General features: G+C 46.9%; 2 protein-coding genes across 8 annotated transcripts in view; both read left to right on the top strand.

The window, feature by feature from the left end:
* Window positions 1–525: 525 nt before the first annotated feature.
* LOC146188673 (uncharacterized) overlaps window positions 526–14516 on the top strand; it is an 89382-nt gene continuing 75391 nt past the window's right edge. Inside the window, exon 1 of one of the 7 annotated variants that reach the window (XM_084603880.1) lies at window positions 526–685. In XM_084603880.1, coding sequence (XP_084460006.1) covers window positions 681–685 — 5 coding nt within the window. In that variant the 5' untranslated portion in view covers window positions 526–680. Of the gene's footprint in view, window positions 730–1987; window positions 2080–14516 lie in introns of those variants that run through there. The other 6 variants (XM_084603879.1, XR_014707574.1, XM_084603883.1 and 3 more) reach the window with 6 other exon arrangements.
* LOC146188674 (uncharacterized) lies at window positions 8687–10006 on the top strand. The gene has a single exon (XM_084603415.1). The coding sequence runs from the start codon at window positions 8687–8689 to the stop codon at window positions 10004–10006; it is 1320 nt and encodes a 439-aa protein (XP_084459541.1).

Here is a 14516-nt window from a genome sequence, read left to right as displayed (position 1 = left end):
CATGCTAATTTTAAACCAAGCAGGGATGTTGGTATGCCTTGATTAAAGCCACAGGTCTTGTCTATATTGTATGGTATATTACACCAGCACCTAAAGTATATTTGCGATTTGAATTTTAAGTGAAAATCGAAGTTACAGAGCCGATTTCCATTCGGACAAATCAAGTTAAACCACAGATCATGTTTCTGACAAAAAGAATGTTATGGCTTTCATTATATAACGACAAATCAGTGGCTGCTGGAACTGGACCCTTATTTCAACGCATCCTGAGAAATTAGAATATTTTGCCAAATGCATATAATATTTCCAAAATCTTAATCCCAGCAGAACGCTAATTTATCAGGGAGTACAAAAATATGATATTTCTCCAAATTTATTTCTGTTGAATGCCGTGAAATGTCTCGACGAATATGCGCATGAGCCACCTATTTTCCATAACAAATTTTGCGAGCTGTCAACGGTTGTCATCCCTTATGTCGCCTTTGGTCATGCAGGGATGCCATGATGTACAGCTGTGCCCACTGACGTTTCCTCCTTTTTTGAAATTCAGGTTCATGATGTTGGAATATTTTTCGCAGAAACAAAATTGTTAATGTCCTCCTGTATGTACAAGCTGTTTCTAAGAAGCAGATCCTTGAGGCATTGGAAGTCAGATATTGAGTGGTTAAGAGTAATGATTCATGGGGCGAGTATGCAGTTTTGCTTCCTCATCTTTACACTTTCTGTTGAGTGAGTGTGACATTTTTGTTTTATGGACATCAAATGCCTCCCGAATAGCAGATAATTGCTAATTGACATAATCGTATAGACTGCGAAGTCTCATGTCCGTAACCGAATTGTGTACAACAGTCTTGAGATAGCTTAGGCACATTGTATACATGATATGTGGCATGATCTGGAGGTTATGGTTGTTTTCTTATAAGATCACGGGCATTAAAGTAAAGTATTCATTGCTGGGAAACGAGATAAAGTAACTCACTAAGGAAATTTACTCAACCGAGCAGTAGCGTGTGCTTACGTGGCGAGGTTTATGTGGATGGCATTCTGATGTCACTCTGCGGCTGCGCGTCTGCCACCATTTGTTTACTCTGATGGGACTGCTTCGTAGGCACATTGAGGCATTGTTGTGGAGCAAAGCCAGAACTTTTGTACAAATTCTCGGGGGTAATTGTTGAACACAATGTTTTCTACAATCTACAGGGCATTTTGTATTGAAAGCTACACTACTCTACCCTTGGGCATTTCAGCAACATTTCACCGCTATACTTGAAAGTGCGCCAACTCGGGTCTCGCATTTTTGTGTGAGGGTGACATTAGAATCAGCCTGCCATGCCTGCCATGACATTGTAATTCACGTTACCCCTGTGCCACGCAGGCACGTTCACGCGGCTTAGTTAAGGCGGGGCTTTATATGTGGGCTGGTAGCCTACACTACCGCGTCATAGTCTTAAAGTGAATCATAGTTTTGTAGCGAAAGGCACACTGCCCTATCTTTGAGCACCTCGCCAGTGCTGGAAAGAGTGTCTTGTTGTCTAGCAACCGGTTTCGCCGATGTTGCAGAGAATGAAACGCAGCAGAAGAAGACAAATAAACCACTGGAGATAACAACAAAAACTCGGTAGTTGCCACCCTGGTAGAGATGAATGACCGCAGCCAGCTGCAAGGACAGAAGGTTCGTTCGAGCGTTGTGACGGCGGTGTGCCCTGTTATGCAACGTACAGACGATCTCATACCACTGGAATACTTCAACACCCGAAGGCTGATGGTCAACAAGAGGCAAGGGGTGCTCATACGGTGGGTGATTCCCCGTACGACGGACCGACAAGCGCAGCCGTTGCAAATTTCGCGGTGCCTGAAAAAGAGCGACAGTGCGCATGCGCCAAGACCGGTTTTCGCCACAGGTGTGCCGCGTGTTCAGCCGCTGGCTGCGCTCGCTACAGAGGAGAAGGAGGAGGGTAGTGGTATCCCAGCAGATACGCGCCGCCTCGGACAGTTGACCGAGAGGAACACGAAAGCGTCCGCCTCCATCGCATGCTCACGGCATAAAACAGGATTCTGCCTCGAACGCCGGGGAACTTGGTGCGTTCAATGGAAAGCTGGTTGTGTTCTATATAACGCTCGGTCGCCCGCAGCCAAAGCTTTCGCTCACAATCAGTGCAGCAGCGTTGAACCTCTATAATTTTTTTAACTGTTTACGGGGGGGGGGGGGGGGGGGGTAATCTTAAACCCTGTGAGAGAAATGCGTCAGTGTGGTCTACGCAGGAAGATTCTACAGTAAGGTGGATATTATGTACGGGATAGAGCTAAGTGGTTAAGCAATCAAATCAATTACATATTTCAACTGATGCACTTTTTAGCTTTAATGTCAGGAGCCAATAATATAGCAAGAAAATGATGGCCATTAACAAAAAAGTTGCATCCTCATTTAAATTTTCATTTTCAGTCGTGCAGTTCGAAATATTTAAAGTCGGAAATGTATGTTTTTTATCCAGTAAAACTCGTTTCCCACAACGCAAATCTTTAAAATAGCGTCATTTTGTCAGTTTAACGATGTAGAATCTGTAGCCATTATTTCTGCGGCAGTACCGCGGCCATAGGCCAATTATTCTGCACCAGCCTATCGCTTTAAGGTTTTAAAACAACAGTCTGTAAAAGTTAGTCTACTACCCGGTATAATTTTTCCAAAACAATAAAACAGCCATATATTCTGTCCCGCTGGCTTGTAGTTTTTTGCTGTTCTTTTTCAGAAGAAATGCACCACCGATTTTCCATGGCAGTGTTCATTACTTGCTATGAGCACAGCACAAATCACAAAAGCGAAATATTCAAGCACTTCGTGTGTTCATCAAAGTATTTTTGACGAAACACTCATAAAGTGCCTTGCAATATATGACACCTGTCTAAGAAGTTAGATAACTGTATATTTGAATATCTCACGCCTGCCTTATAACCATGTGCTCTATACTCCAGAAATCTGGACTTTGTTTTTCTAGAACAAAACACTTAAGCACAGATGGTACTTGAATATCTAGCGCTTAGACTAAAAGGGCCACTTCATGTCACTTCATGCCACTTCATGCCACTTCATGATTTATATGGCACCCGTTATACACAGAAAAAGGCGAAAAGAAAGCCTCCCTCTTTTGTGAAACGCTTCCAAAACCGCGGAAATGCATTTTTTTTTCTTTTTACTGTGCATATATTTCCAGCTAAAGACTAGTTAGTTGTACTAAAGCAGCCAATGCAAATAAGGGCTGCTACATGCGTCTGATGCATTTGTTTAGTGGAGAAAATGAGACATAGTGAGATTATATGAGCATATTTAAAAGAGAGAAAACTGCTATTCAGTGGGCTAGCTGCGTCTCGAATCAGTGCCGATGAGCTCTCGCGATGTCGAAGCGCACTCAGACGAGTTCGAAGCCGAAATTCGCGAGCAGCACGCTCGCCTCCAAGACTATACTACCAACCGTCGTTATGGTCCATGAGAAGGCGGCATTTTGACGACGGCATCGGTCGTGATCCTTATAAACGATTGCCAGATGGGAGTGGCTAACGCGCATGTAACCAGCGGGAGAACAGCGAGCGATTCTTACTGGTGATTTTAGCATTAATGTTTGATTGAAATAGCGGGAACAGCGAAGATTAAACGTTATTGTCAAGCGGCTATGCTGTAGAACCTCTGTAATGGAATTGCGAATCCCATTGTAGGCATTAATGCGGTTTCCTCTCGCTGCACGATGCTGCTGTGCTTTGCTAACCAAGACCAGTGACCGTGCTATTTGGCAGTGGTTACTATCAGGATTACCGGATTGTCTGAAATTTCTTTGCCCAAAAGGTACGATCTTGACAACAAGCAGTCCGCGGCTTCATGCCCCTCCTAATGGCAATATGTTGATTGGTTTGTTTCGTTTGTCGGGCTTTAGGTCCCAAAGCGACTCAGGCTATGGAAACGCCGTAGCGGAGGGGTTCGAAAATTTTGACCACCTGGAGTTCTTTTACGTGGACTGACTTCGCATAGTTCACGGGCGCCTAGCTTTTCGCCTTCATCGAGAAGCGGCTGCCGCGGCCTGGACTCTATTTCGTAACTTAGGGGACGACAGTCGAGCTCCCTAACCACTGCACCACCTCTGCGGGGCAATTTTAATGTTTAGTCTAGACAGACATGCAAGACCAAATAGTTCCGGAGCCGGCGTGTACTTCGTGCCCATTTGAATTATTGTGTCATTCGACCTCAGGACAGACGACGGGTGATAAGGTCGTCTTTCCTATGATTTCGATAAAAGGAACATCACGTACAATACAACGTTGAAGAGGATGAGAGTAGTTTACAAGGCGACAACTGGGGCTACAATAAATTATATTGTTACGTGGTGGCATGACAAGCGATGGAACACGGCGACACATCAGAAACTGAACGACGTTATGACATGACGATGAAATAGGCTTTAATGGCCAGCGGGCCTGGCGCGAGCGCTCCGCCCCGCGCCACTGCCCGCTTTGTCATCTTCCTAGCATTACCCGGGGCCACCGAGCGATCGTCCCGATCGATTGCTAGAAATCTATTGCATGAAGTGACGATGAACACAGACACAGGCTGAGGACATGAAACGCTGGACACCATAATGAATGCGAAGATGGGATGAATGTTTGTCCCAGAGCATCAGGTGCAATCTTACCCGTTTGCCGAAGGCCAAGGCTCATGGACACGCCGAACGGCTTGGGCGGGGGTGCTGTCTTCGCTCGAGTGGTCATGAGGTCGCTTCGTCGTGGGGTCGGTCGGGTTGGCTTTGGGCTCTTCCTGGTCGTCATGTGTTGTGGTCAGGGCTAGGGACGGGGCTGGGGAGAGCGGCTGGTCGGGTCTGAGCCCAAAGGGCTGGGGCAAGGCTGGGCGGCGATCTCCACGGGCTCTCGGCCGATCGACCCGGCGTATGGTTGGCTTCGACGGTGCAAGGCGAGGATGGGGATGAACCGCACCTCCAACCAAACGTTACGTGGTGGCATGACAAGCGATGGAACACGGCGACACAACAGAAACAGCACGATGTTATGACATGTCGATGAAATAGGCTTTAATGACCAGCGGGCGTGGCGCGAGCGCTCCGCCCCGCGCCACTGTCCGCTTCGTCATCTTCGTAGCAATATGAAGTGACAAAGTGTTTTTTTAAAATAAAATGCCAAGTAATCATCCAACATTATTCGACTGAGCAGCCAAACCTGAAGAACATGAACAAGATGCTTACTTACCTTACCATTCACTGTTTTGATCGATTACTGAACTATGAGGAAACGCCCGGCCAATAAGCAGTAGCAAGCCTCAAGAACAAGGCCGGATGAAACAAAAAGCTTTATAAGGCCCGCGACACTAATTGCTGTTTTTTTGGGATGCTCTGGTCTGTTCTGTGGTCCCTGAAGTGGAGCAACATTTGTCGCACTTCCACGTTTTCTCCTTACCTTAAAACGTATATTGATTTATTTTTCTTTAGTTTGCATAGAGACACATTTATTTTATTTTTCGAACAACAATTTCATTTTGCTAAACGGTGGCTTTTATTGACTACGCGGGTTACATTACTGGTGCGGCAGAGACCATTTCTGGCATGCCACTCTTAGTCTACTAAAGCATTTGTTGGGCGAGTTGGTGTTTTTGATGATCCCTCCTTCATCTCTGTCCTGTCGTTTATTGATCTGAGCCTACTCTCTTTGCTAAACGCTTGCTTCAGATTCAACAGTACAAATCCCGCTTGATCATTTGGCGAAGAATGATTTGGAGCGCTTACTACTGTTCGAGTTTTGCGAGCTCGTATTTGGTGGGGTCGGTATTGCGCTGTGTGAACTGGTAGATTATCTCAGCTTAAGGCGTGGTGAACGAAAAAATTATCGAAAACCAGTGGATGCTCTTCTAGACCACAATATAGTATTGAGCGCTAGATAGTGCTCTGTATTGCGCTCTCCTCTTATTCTCGGTAAGCTGGCAGAGAACGCCTCTAATCTGCTTCCTTAAAGATGGATTCGGGATCAGATCTCAGTTTCATCGAATTTGTAGGTCGCGGCTGGGGCATACCATTATCATTTCGCTGGATGACGGTTCTATATCGCTGTCACATCATTAAATATAATTTCCTTTGAATTGGATGGCTTTCGCACACAATGTAAATAATCAACTGGTAGACAAGAGCAATTATGTAGTAAGGATCAAACCTCATTCGCCATAGAATGAGTTAGGACACCTTATTTTATCTAGAACCGTGTATACACTCTGGGCAATAGTTACGCAGCAGAAATAATCATCGTGAAAAAATAATTTATGCACGATTTACGTTAAAAGATGTTTGGAGTTTTGTTTAAAAATGCTCGTTTTGGTAGATAGTTATTGTCATCGCAGGCTATCGCTGAAGCCCACTGCTCCTTGCCACTGCTGCGGCTGAGCTCTGCCGGCGAATGTCGATAATTCTGAGTTCTGAGTTTCTTCTCGGCAGCTTGTCGAGGTGCGTTTATCTGGAAGATTAATTTTCAAGCTGGGGGTGACAGAGCATGCAGCAATTTCGATGTCAATTACATATTTTGTGTGGCTGCACGCCTCTGCGTGGTCTATTCCCGCATTCATGCATGCCAGTCATAACATGTTTTACGTTTATCGCACCTTAGTCTGCAAGGCCTAAGTACTTCTACCGAGAATTATTCCCTCGTGGCATTCACGCGTAACCAAAGTCACGTTAGCACATGTTGATCAGTGGCAAATCCATTTTCTTTACAGAAGCTTTCGCTTCTTTGGAGCTTTCACTGATAGAGATATTTTATGCAGTCCCCATCTCAGAGAGACAGAAAGAGAGACTTCTAGCGAATGTCCAAGTTCTCTCTTGCTCGGCAAATATCCTGGGGCGCCCTTGTGCACTAGATGCTTCAGCTATGCCTGTCATTGTATCTGGGCTACTTGCGATACAGCTTCTTCATATTTATTACCCTTAGATAAACGAACCTTAGGACCCTTCAAAAGCTGCAAGCTCATCATCTTCGGTTATGCCTTGGACTCCCTAATTGTGCTTCAACAGCAGCGACTGTTCTTTTTGCCCGGGAACATCCTGTTCCTACATATTGCCACCTAGCATTGCCACTTGGTGCATGGCTTAGAAGTGGAGGAATACGAAGTTTAAAGGACGACGAAGTGTCGCTTGCGCTTGTGCGTCTGTGCTGTTTGCTGCCGCTGTGTCTGGGCTAACCCGCTGTCATAAATACATCCTTGTTATCCCGAATCACTATGTGGGTACGTGACAATGTATTGCTGTTGACAAAATGATTACACATATTTGGCACCTAATAAGGGTCACCAGTTATCACCTAGTGATCATTCCAGTAATTAGGACAAGCACTGTATTGGCCAAAGATATAGATAGGTCTAAGCTCATCGCATCTATATTCCTTTGAAGTTCACCCCTGCCGTAAGATCATCATGGAGTCTAAATAAACCGCGGGAACAAATTTATAGTCCTTGAATTAAAATGAAAGCCGTCACGCCCGCAGGCTGGCTGACACGGTTGAAGGAACGATCGCAAGCATATCGGCTTGCAGCTTTAACGGGGCCGGAGAGACACTGCCGCCGCTGATTTCGTTCACACAAACCACGATTGATAGCATCACAATCTTGCCGGGCGAATGCGCCAGTCCCGTAATTTTATTTGTATTTCGCGGGCTTTCTTTTGACCTGGAAAAAAGATACACCTCAGGCTTTCTTTATCGCAATTAATAAGTGGTGTTTTTGAAGGTGCTCTCCAATTTTTCAATTCACTTTAATGGTCTAGAGGCCATTTTAGTGAATTAACAAATTAGCCTAGTTAGCTGGTTAACTGGTAAACAAAAACTACCTGCGATGTGCAAGGCCAATGGTCATAGTATGCAACTAGTTTCCCCGGCGTACCTCAAAAATTTCATTTATTAACCCTTCGTTCAAGTTAAATGGAATACGGCAGCGAGACCTTGTTAGAAAAACGTCAAGTTGTCGTGAATGGCACAATTTCCTACACCAAAAATATTTGAGATGCAGGTAGTCGTCAGAACTTTAAAGATGTCCAGTCTGCGTGTTTATTAAAGTTTTTCTCTGAAACCTCCCTACGCCGGAAGGATAAATAATACGGGGCCAGCGAGTGACTCTATTGCCAAGTTATGAGCATATTCATTTAAAGTCACATTGCTGTGATCTGGCACCTTATACTATGTGCACAAATTTCAAATAAATGTTGAAGGATCAGGGATAGGAAGCGTTTTGCGGCTACAGAATCCGCTGACGAAGAGAGGGATAAACACAAGGATAGAGAGTCGGTAATTACAGCCACTGCAGAAAACGAGGAGTTTCGGAAAAGCGAGTACCACCGCCAGAAACTCTGCTTGAAATATTGGGGTGAAGTCGGGAAGACCAGTCTAGTTGCGGACAATATATTGTTACAGTCCATATGATAAATGAACATGAGGAACTCCGTAGTAGCTGGACGAAGAAGAAGGGAGTGGGAGTGCAAGTGCCGCCTGTTTCGTGTGGACCATTTTTTGGGCTCAGAAAGGTTGATTACATAGAGACAAGAGTATTACATTATTGGTGGAGGGTGCGGTTTCGATCCCACGTCATTTCGCCATCGACGCACCCCTGGAGCCTCGTCGCAGCCGCCGCCTTTCTGGATTCCCGCAACTTTTCCTTAAAATGCCGCCACCGACTGAGCCTAGCCCAGTGCTTCTTGCCACTTCAAATCAGGCGAGTTCCGGCTTTTACAAACCTTACCGACAGCCTCGTCCTTTCGCTGGCGCAGCGGAGGAGGACATTGACGACTGGCTCTGCCACTACCAACGGGTAAGCCGTTACAACCGCTGGGACTTCGCCACTCAGCTCGACAACGTCGTTTTCTTCTTGACCGACACCGCCCTTGTCTGGTTTGAAAACCATGAGGACACGCTGACGACATGGGACCGCTTTGTCACCGAACCCAAACAGTGTTTCGGCGATTCGTCAGCGCGCAAGCAGCAGGCCGAACAGACACTAGCCAATCGTGCCCAACTACCTGGCGATACCTGCACTACCTATACCGAAGCGGTCCTCAAATTGTGCAGAACCATCGATTCTCGCATGTCTGAGGAGGACAAAGTTGGGCATCTTTTGAAGGGCATCGCAGCTGATGCCTATAACTTCCTCATCGCCAAAGATGATATCTCGACTTTATCCGCTGTCCTCCGTCACATCCGCACATTCGAAGCACTAAAGACCCGTCAAGTAACTCCTAACTTTGGAAGGCTTATCAATGTGACAACCGTCGCCAGCGTTGACGAGCATGTTCCTCCGGACCTGACTTCAACTATCCGGCAGATCATTCATGAAGAATTACTCCGGCTCGATTCCCGCTGCCGGAACACGTCACCAGTGTCCTACCGCCCATCTTTTCCGTGTGAACCTGCCTACAATCTGCAATCGCAGCCTGAGTTTTCTTCTGTTCACGCAGCACACCCTGCCTCTTTCGAAGAATGCTGGCAGCAACATTTCGCAAGCCCTGTTTCTTCTAGACATCTTAATCAACGTAACGACCTTCGGCCGCGAAGAACTAGGCGAGCACCTCGGTTCACAGATCAGCGCGATCCTCGCCTTTATCGACAGCAGGACCATCCCCTTCTTCGGCCTACTCCTGTCTGTTACCGATGTGGCATCCCGGGCCATTTTTCAAGACAATGCCGCCGTCATCAACCATCGCGGTATGACCGACCAACGTATCCAGACCCGACCAGTGATCACCCAGTTGACTCCTGTCAGTACTGGTCGTCTCCTCCGCATGGCCAGTTTCAGCCCGGTGGCGCGCGAAACCACTCTCCGGCTTCTGACCGGAGTCTGACTCCACCGCCCGTTTTTCGTGCCCGCCGCTCGCCATCCCCACGGCGTCGTTCCCAGTCAAATCCTCCGGAAAACAAGGCGCCGCGGCCGATGGAGGTGAGGCCGCCGGTGAAAGCTCACTATTCGCAGAAATACCTCCTTCCGTGACTATGCTGAAAAATAAGATCTGTGTGTCTGTTGACGGTACTTCTACAATGGCATTAGTGGACACTGGTGCGACAATACCGATTATGAGTTTAAGATTTCAAAACTTACTGGGACCAAAAGTGATGTTTCTTTGCGACAGAAATGCAAAATTTGATAGCATTTGTGGCGATTTGTTGTATCCCGTTGGAGTGTGCAGTGCCAAGGTCTGTCATGGGGGAACCGTGTTTTCTGCGGAATTCGCCGTGCTACCCCACTCCACACATGATGTAATTCTTGGTATAGATTTTCTGCGCATGAGTGGCGCAACCGTAGACTGCCGCACGGGCGAGATCAGTGTTGACGGCTGCCTACCGCCTGAGTTCTTCGAGGAACCTCTTGTTTGTGAAGATGTGCTGTGCGTGTGCGACGATACTGTTGTGCCTCCGATGTCTATCTAGTACAATCCGGTTTCGTGTTCTCGTCGTGCAATCGAAACGTTTGAGGCGACCATGACACCTAACTATTCGAACTTCGCGAAGAAATCTCTTCTGGGTGATATTAAGATTCTGGGCAGAAGCCGGTATAAGACAGCGCGTGAACTTTTGGAGGCATTCCATATCTGGAAAAGGGGAGATATGTGTGTTCGCGATACGTCGATACGGCTCTGGAAGGCAGAGATCAGTTCTCTTGATCGTGCTTTGCAATATTCCTTGTTTTGAATTCTGTCTTTTTGCTGTTGGTACGTACTGCGCATGTCTCTTTTTCAGCATATATTTGCTGCTATTACAGAAATAAATCAGATGAAAGTAAGCGCGTGTCCTGTGTCTGCTTCTCTTGTGTGTGTTTCCTGTGCGCTTTATCTTTATTCAAGCAAATCTCTCCTGGTTCCTAATTGTTTGGTGTCGGTAACTAAATGCTGCATACGATTGTGGACAATTAATTGCTCCACGCAGCCAGTTCTTTTAGTAGCTGGAATGAAGCTTGCCTCTTAAAGTTCAGACATGCCAATATCAGTGGCTTTGGTTACGGACGCACCTCAGCAGAATGTCGCACCATCCCAAGTGAATGCTCAACTGCGTGGCATGATTAGTAATTCTCTGAACGCCACAGACCGTGATGCTTTGGAAGATCTGCTGTCGAAGTATTCATCCGTTTTTTACTTCTCGAAGCCCATCAGTTCACGTTCCTTTTCAGGGTATCGCACCAGTCATCGTATTGACACCGGCTATGCACATCCAATTCGCCAAAACCCGTATCGTGTGGCGCCATCCGAGCGCAAGGTCATCAATGAGCAAGTACGTGAAATGTTGGCTCAGGGTGTCATTCAAGAATCATGCAGTCCTTGGGTGGCTCCAGTAATTTTTGTGCGCAAGAAAAATGGCACATGGCGATTTTGTGTAGAATACCGCCGCTTGAATTCAATCACTCTACCCGCTTCCCCGCATTGATGACGCCATTGACTGCTTCTATTCTGCATCATACGTTTCATCAGTCGACCTGCGGTCAGGATACTGGCAAATCCCAATGCACCCAGCAGACAAGGGGAAGACGGCTTTCATCACTCCCGGTGGACTGTTTGAATTTAATGTTATGCCTTTCGGATTGTGCAATTCGCCCGCAACATTTGAAAGGTTCATGAATTATGTACTACGTGGTCTGAAATGGGAGGTCTGTATGTGCTATCTGGACAACGTAGTCATTTTTTGGCCGGACATTCAAAGAGCACAACGACCGCCTATAGTTCTCGTGATGCACTGCTTGCGCCAAGCTGGACTTTTTCTCAATTCAAAAAAGTGCCGTCTTGGTGAGCGACAGACATTGGTGCTTGGTCACCTCTTCAATGGTGACGGCGTCCGGCCTGATCCTGAGAAGACCGTAGCCGTTGCCGCGTTTCAACAACCTCGGAATGGGAAGTAGCTGCGCAGTTTTCTTGGCCTTTGCTCATATTTCCGATGCTTCATCCCTCGTTTTGCAGATGTCGCCTACCCGCTCACGTGTCTACTACATAAAGACGCTCCATTTCAGTGGACATCTGAATGCGACTCATCTTTCCGACAACTGAAGTTCCTCCTAACATCACATCCTATCTTACGGCACTTCAACCCTTCTGCTCCAACTGAAGTACATACGGACGCAAGTGGCATAGGCCTCGGTGCTGTCCCACGTTCAGCGCTATGAAGACCGTGAACATGTGATTTCTTACGCCAGTCGGACTCTCAGCAAGACGGAACGCAACTACACCGCCACCGAGCAGGAATTGTCTCGCGGTTGTTTTTGCCGTGCAGCGGTTTCGCTGCTACCTGTACGGACGGCCTTTCGTAAAAATAACTGATCACCATTCCCTATGCTGGCTACTCAATCTCCGTGATCCGTCTGGTCGCCTGGCAGCTGGGCACTTCGCTCGCAAGAATACGACTACAGCATTTCATACAAAAGTGGCCGACGGCACGCAGATGCGGACTGCCTCTCCCGGTTGCCACTTGCCACGACGGAATGCGACGCGGACAACTTCGAAAACTACGTCGCTGCTTTATGTCCGAAGTTTCCCGATACTCACACCTTTCGAACAGAACCACACAACAATTAGCATCTGGAGCCGTTCTTGAATGCTCCTCAAGACCCAGCCTCGAACAGCCAGTTCTGCTTCCGTGATGGGCTGCTATACATGAAAGTTTACTTAGACACTGGCCCTCGGTTCCTTCTGGTAGTACCTGAAAGCCTCCGTCTTTCTATTTTACGCGTCATGCATGATGATCCAGCTTCGGGACACCTGGGATCTTCGAGAACTTTGCACCGCCCTCAGGAGCGATTCTACTGGCCGCGGATGCGCCAAACCATTGACCAGTACGTTGCCAGATGTCCTCAGTGCCAGAGTCACAAAGGTCCTACTGGTGTTGCACCCGGAATGCTTCATCCTGTAGCGCCACCCAAGGCTCCTTTTGAGAAAGTCGGAGGCGACCTTTTGGGTCCCTTTCCAAAGTTGCAAGGGGGCAATTGTTGGATTGTTTTATACGTGCGGACCATCTTACCCGCTACTGCGAGACAGCCGCTCTTCCTGCTGCTACAGCAAACCAAGTTTCCCTTTTTGTGCTGCATTCAGTCATCTTGCGACATGGTCCCCCGAGAGTTGTAATTAGTGACAAAGGTCACCAGTTTACTGCCGATGTAATTGAAGAACTCCGTTTATGTGCATCTGATTTCAGACATTCGACCCCTTACCACCCTCAGACAAATGGTTTAACTGAACGCACCAACAGAGCTCACGAATATGCTTTCAATGCACTTCGCATCGGACCCTAAAACCTGGGACTGTGTTCTTCCGTTCATCACATACGCCTTCAACACTGCCAGGCATGAGACCACAGGATACAGTCCATTCTTTCTCCTGTACCCTACTGAAAAAATTGTATGAGGCAATAACCTCACATTTTCTCACACAATCTCCCACAATTCACATAAGAAATCACATACATGTCGCATATACATAAGGTCTCATAGCTTCTTGTATAATATCATGAATTATGTACGATATTTTATGATAATGATGTGCTCCATATGAGAGTATATGCGATTAGATGAGATTTTATGAGGTTATTGCCCCGTAGAATTCTTGGTTTTTCAGTAGGGTACTCCCGCTCTCCTCGACACCATCCTCCCATTTTCCACTGAAGACGACCCGTGCTTAGCCAAAACCCTTTGCTTGGCCGAAGAAGCGCGGAGAATAGCCCGACGGAGGACTATGGCAACACAAGAGCGATCGAAAGCTCGCTATGACGACCACCATCGCCAGATCATCTACTTCCCCGGTGACCGAGTCTGGCTTTGGAAACCAATGAAAAAGCGCTGCTTACACCAGAAAATGCTGGCGCGCTACACTGTACCCTACGACATCTTAGAACGACTCGGCGAACGTGACTATTGGATTGCACGCCTTATGACAAGTGGACGACCTTCAGCAAAACTGAGGTTACACATGTCGCCCGTTTGAAGAAGTGCCACTCTCGTGACAACACTTGACTCGTCCGGAGGGCTTCGTTTGCGAAAGGGGGGGGGGGGGGGGCAAATGTTACAGTCCATATGATAAATGAAGATGAGGAACTCAGTAGTAGCTGGACGAAGAAGAAGGGAGTGGGAGTGGAAGTGCCGCCTCTTTCGTGCGCACCATTTCTCGGGCTAGAGAAAGGTTGATTACATAAAGACAATAGTGTTACAATATACATACACCTGCTTTTTCGTTACATTGAGATGAGTCGGTTGCTATTGTTAAGCTAGCAGAAAGCCTTCCTAAATGATCTAATAATCTGTTTAGAGTTAAAGATGATGATTGTTTAGCATTACTCGGGAAAATGTCGTCAAAGACGGTCTAGCAAATTTTGCATCACAAATGCCTGTAGGGCGTGAAATCTAGGTCAATGAACACCGAAAAAGGAGGGCGGTTGACAGGAATAAATAGACATAGAGCGGTAAACTTCTGATTCATATATCGTTATGTACGTCTGAACAGTTAGGAATTGTACTCTACATAGCAAAG

Source organism: Amblyomma maculatum, chromosome 5 (assembly GCF_055883805.1).
Source record: "Amblyomma maculatum isolate TAMU_Amacu chromosome 5, ASM5588380v1, whole genome shotgun sequence".
In the NCBI taxonomy this organism is placed as follows: domain Eukaryota; kingdom Metazoa; phylum Arthropoda; class Arachnida; order Ixodida; family Ixodidae; genus Amblyomma; species Amblyomma maculatum.
The sequence above is the reverse complement of the archived record's forward strand: the minus strand, read 5'-3'. Positions and strand labels throughout refer to the sequence as shown.

Excerpts from the sequence above, each read along its gene's own strand:
- LOC146188674 (XM_084603415.1), top strand. The coding sequence starts at position 8,687 with ATGCCGCCACCGACTGAGCCTAGCCCAGTGCTTCTTGCCACTTCAAAT.